Source organism: Dipodomys ordii, unplaced genomic scaffold (assembly GCF_000151885.1).
Source record: "Dipodomys ordii isolate 6190 unplaced genomic scaffold, Dord_2.0 Scaffold70, whole genome shotgun sequence".
Taxonomy (NCBI): Eukaryota; Metazoa; Chordata; class Mammalia; order Rodentia; family Heteromyidae; genus Dipodomys; species Dipodomys ordii.
Window position 1 is genome coordinate 4147319 of NW_012267286.1, and position 4291 is coordinate 4151609.

A 4291-nucleotide genomic window follows, 5' to 3' on the forward strand; every position below is an offset into this window, starting at 1 on the left:
AGCGCAATGCTTCATCATTCTCTCCCATTTCTCTCAAAGCCTTTAGCTTTTTCATCCTTTAATTTATCCACATTTGCAAACAACTAAAATGGTGTATCTGTTCTCAGTCTCTATTAGCCAAGGCTAGGTCCTTGGTTGGTTTTTAGAAGGAGTTTGAGAAGAAGATTTGGTATCAGTCACCATTGCCTGTAAAACCATACCACATTGAGCCCTTGGATAGTTCTGGTTGATTCCTCCTGGCCTGTCTTTTGCTTTGATTAACCTTTTAAATGGAATTTTCAGGCTCCTCGAAGATAGAGACCAAGGAAAGTTAAGAGAGTCTTAGGCCATAAGGAAACTGAATCTCTTCCCTCCCCCCCCCCACTTTTTTTTTAAACCAACTTATTTGTTCCTGGACACATAGAACAAGTAACAGATAGAATCAAGTTTTCCAAAAGGTGTGTGTGTGTGTGTGTGTGTGTGTGTGTGTGTGTGTGTGTGTGTGTGTTTGTGTGTAAGAGAGGAAAAGTGGGGAAATAATGTTCTTAAATTTAGGAAATGTGTTTTAAAGGGTGGGGGGTGGGGGAGACAGAGAAGGTGAAAAAAATATCAAGAAGCAAATAGAAAATTGTGATCGTTTCCAAATAATTTCAGGACAGACAGAGGGAAGTCTAAAGGTTGGAGAGCTACAAAAACATGAGAGTCTCCCAGGGTTTCTAAGTTTCATTTTCGTCACTTTTTGGCCTTCCAGTCCTGTTGTTTATCCCTCCACAGAAACCACCACACAAATGATAAACCATGCCCAAACCCTAACAAGCCACGTTCAGCACGCCTCTCTGCAATGCACCTTATTTCCATTTCCCTCGGACTCTTGACTCCATCTGCACCTTGGGTAAACTCCATTTGTCAGCGGGATCTCAAGGGAGCCAGCCCAGTGCTGGCCGCCATTCCTGCACCAGTTAACACTCGGCCCGGCACTCACTTTTAGAGCTCGGACTCCTAGGGCGACAAGACAGAGAGGCTGGAGAATAGGAGAAGAGGGGTGGGCAGACCAGCAGCTCTCCCCCTCCTCGTTGAAAAGAGGGGGGGATTGGGAGGAGGGGCGCCCATGTCTCTACAACGCCCCCCCCCCCAGCGTGGAGCAGAGGTCATTGAAATGTCAGTTCAGTCCATTCGCTCTCGGGAGCAGCTCCTCCCGTCCTCGCTGCCACCCACCCAGGAAACCAGGAGCTGCGCTCTAGACGAGTGCCCCCCACCCCAAGCCTACCAGCACCCCAATATTTGTTTATCGCAGGTCAGTTAGAGAAGTCCCCCATTCCGTTCTGACATAACATTGATTCTCACATCCTCACGCGTTGGTCTATCTCCCACTCCCCCAAACTCTTCGAGGCGACGTTTCGGAACCCCCAAACCCCTCCCCCCCCCGCTCCTAACCAAATGAATTCGTTTTTTTTAACTGTTTAAGACACACCCTAAGAGGCTTTGGCACAGGACACCAGGCAAACCCGTACAGCTAACTGCTTTTCCCGGGATCCTGTTCCTCCACCCACCCCCCCCCCCAAGCCCCCATTAAGTAATTCCTGGGTTCCCCTGGCTGGGACACTAGGAGGCTCAGCCGAAGCGGGTGCGATGCTAGTGGAGGCGAGGCCACCGAGGCGGGAGCGAGGACGGGGGGCTGGGGCTGGAATCCAGGTCTCTCCCCCCCCCCCGACACACACCCCCGTACACACATCGACCCCCAGTGCTCGGGGCCCCTAATGAGCTGCTGAAAGGGAGCAGACTCCGGTGCGCGTGGCTCGCAGGCCTCCCGGAGTCCGGGGCGCCCTGATTGGCCAGCTGCGCCTCGCGACCTCCATTCATTAATAAATTAGCGGCACGCTCCAGCCGAGCGCGAGCCACCAATCACAATGGACAGCGGCGGCGACAGCGGCCGCAGCTTGAGCCGCGGGGCCGCGGCGGTGGCTTTGGGTAGCGGAGGCTGCAGCCTGGCGCTCCAACAGGAGCTTTAGAACCATTTGATGCTGATTAGATAAAGGGGGGGAAGGGGGGAGGCGGGGGGGGGCGGGGGAAGGATGGATGGCTGGGCCAGGGGAGGGGGAGAAAGGGGCTAAAAGAAAGAAATGAATGATGATAATACAATGAAAAGAATAAGCCGGGGAGGGGGAAGCGGAGGGGGGAGGAAGGGAGAAGGAGGGAGGGGAGGGGGAGTCGGGGGGGGTAGGTGAGGTGGGGGCGCCGGGGGGCAGATCTGATTGTTTTCTTGGTGGTATATATAAGGGGTTTTAAGGAGAGTCGTGTGCCAGACACGCAGCCAACTGAGCCACAAGCAGCTTCGCTTTAACTGGAGTGGCTGGGAGTCGCGTGCCAGGAGCCACACGGCCAGGGGGACTGACTGACAGACAGACAGACAGACAGACACGTACTACCACCATCACCGCCGCCGCCACCCTGCGGTCACCACCCACCACACCCGGCACCCGGGGCGGGCTCTTTGGCACCCTGCGCCCGGGTTATTGGGGTCCCCTGCGGGGCGCGCGGCACCGCAGCGCCAGGCCCGGTCGGCCCGGTTAGCAAAAGGCCCCAGCGTTGGGCTGGGTTTGCGGAAGGGGGGGTGGGGAGAAAAGACGCCCGGCACACGCCAAAGTCCCCGCCACGCCGAGGGCACATCTAGAGCCAAGTAGGTAAGCATCTGCGCCGCGGCAGGGGCTGGCTTTTTCCCCGCAACTCCCTTCTTGATCGCGCCCGCGCAGGGCAGAAGCTGGGTCGCTCCAGGCTCGCCAATCGTCCCTTCCTTCTCTGAGCAAGAATCCCCGCAGGCCGGGGTGCGGGGTCTCCGCTTAGGACGATCCTTGGCCTGGCTCTTCCGCGCCCCGGGGAGCCGAGATCGCGCCCGCGTCTAAGTCTCCATCTCATACATGGATACCCTATTCTCTCTTTCTCTCTCTCCTATCTCTTCTGTAGGATGTTCGTCAAATCCGAGAGCGCGGAGTTGAAGGAGGAGGAGGACGTGTTGGTGTTGCTCGGCTCAGCCTCCCCAGCCTCGGTCACCCTGACCCCACTGTCCTCCAGCGCCGGCGAGGAAGAAGAGGAGGAGGACGACGACGAGGAGCCGGGCGCACCGGGGAGGGCGCCGGCGAAACTCGGAGCTGAGGCCGGGCCGGGGGCGCGGGGCCGGGCCGTCGCGGGGGCCGGGGTTTGTCGTCCCACGCCATTATTGGGTCTGGTCCATGAGTGCAAACGGCGGCCGTCCCGGGCACGGGCCGTCACCCGCGGTGCCAAAACGGCCGAGACGGTGCAGCGCATCAAGAAGAGCCGGAGATTAAAAGCCAACAACCGCGAGCGCAACCGCATGCACAACCTGAACGCGGCGCTGGACGCGCTGCGCGAGGTGCTGCCCACCTTCCCCGAGGACGCCAAGCTCACCAAGATCGAGACCCTGCGCTTCGCCCACAACTACATCTGGGCGCTCACCGAGACCCTGCGGCTGGCGGATCACTGCGGGGCCGGCGCCATCTCCTTCTCCGAGGCGGTGCTGCTGAGCCCCGGGGGCGCCAGCGGGGACAGCCCTTCGCCCGCTCCCACGTGGAGTTGTACCCACAGCCCCGCGTCGCTGGCCTCGCCCTCCTCCTCCTCCTCGTCGCCCGCGTCCTCCAGCTCCACGTCCCCCTACAGCTGCACTTTATCGCCCGCCAGCCCCGCGGGCTCCGACGTGGACTATTGGCAGACTCCACCTCTCGCCTTCCCGTAGTAGCCAGGGAGCGTTAGCAGAGCTCCCCACCTCCAGAGACCTTTAAGGGAGGGGGGGGTCCCTTTCCTGTCTATCTCCTCCCTCCTTTGTTTTCCCTCCTGCCCCCATTTCCCACACCCTTAGAAGCCACTTCGCAGAGCAGATTTAGCCCTGTGGGATGATTCCTCCCCTAGTTGCCTAATGGGTTAACTTTGATTTATGGAAGCTGTAAGGGAGTTTATTGTCCAAGAGGACAAGGGCGGTGTGAGGGCTGTGTGTGTGTGTGTGTGTGTGTGTGTACTGGGACTTGAACTCCGGACCTGGGAGCTGGCCCTTGGCTTTTTCTGCCCTACCACTTGAGTCATAGCTCCACTTTTTTGTTTTGTTGTTGTTGTTGGTTAATTGGAGATAAGAATCTCACGGACTTTCCTCCTTTCCATTCCTCCCCCCCCCTTCCCCAGCTGGCTTGGAACCCCAATCCTCAGATCTCAGCCTCCTGAGTAGCTAGGATTACAGGCCACTGAAGGGGCAGGTGAGCGTTTCTTGAGAATAAAGAGACTGGTGAAAAGAAGAGGTTGGACTGAT

At 58.0% G+C, this 4291-nt stretch overlaps 1 protein-coding gene across 1 annotated transcript; it reads left to right on the forward strand.

Moving 5' to 3' along the window:
- The first annotated feature begins 2941 nt into the window (after positions 1-2941).
- On the forward strand, positions 2942-3727 carry Neurog2 (neurogenin 2). The gene has a single exon (XM_013023735.1). It carries the CDS (start codon positions 2942-2944, stop codon positions 3725-3727), a length of 786 nt encoding a protein of 261 aa, XP_012879189.1.
- Positions 3728-4291: the final 564 nt, after the last annotated feature.

Coding starts and splice junctions, on each gene's coding strand:
- Neurog2 (XM_013023735.1), top strand. CDS start 2,942: ATGTTCGTCAAATCCGAGAGCGCGGAGTTGAAGGAGGAGGAGGACGTG.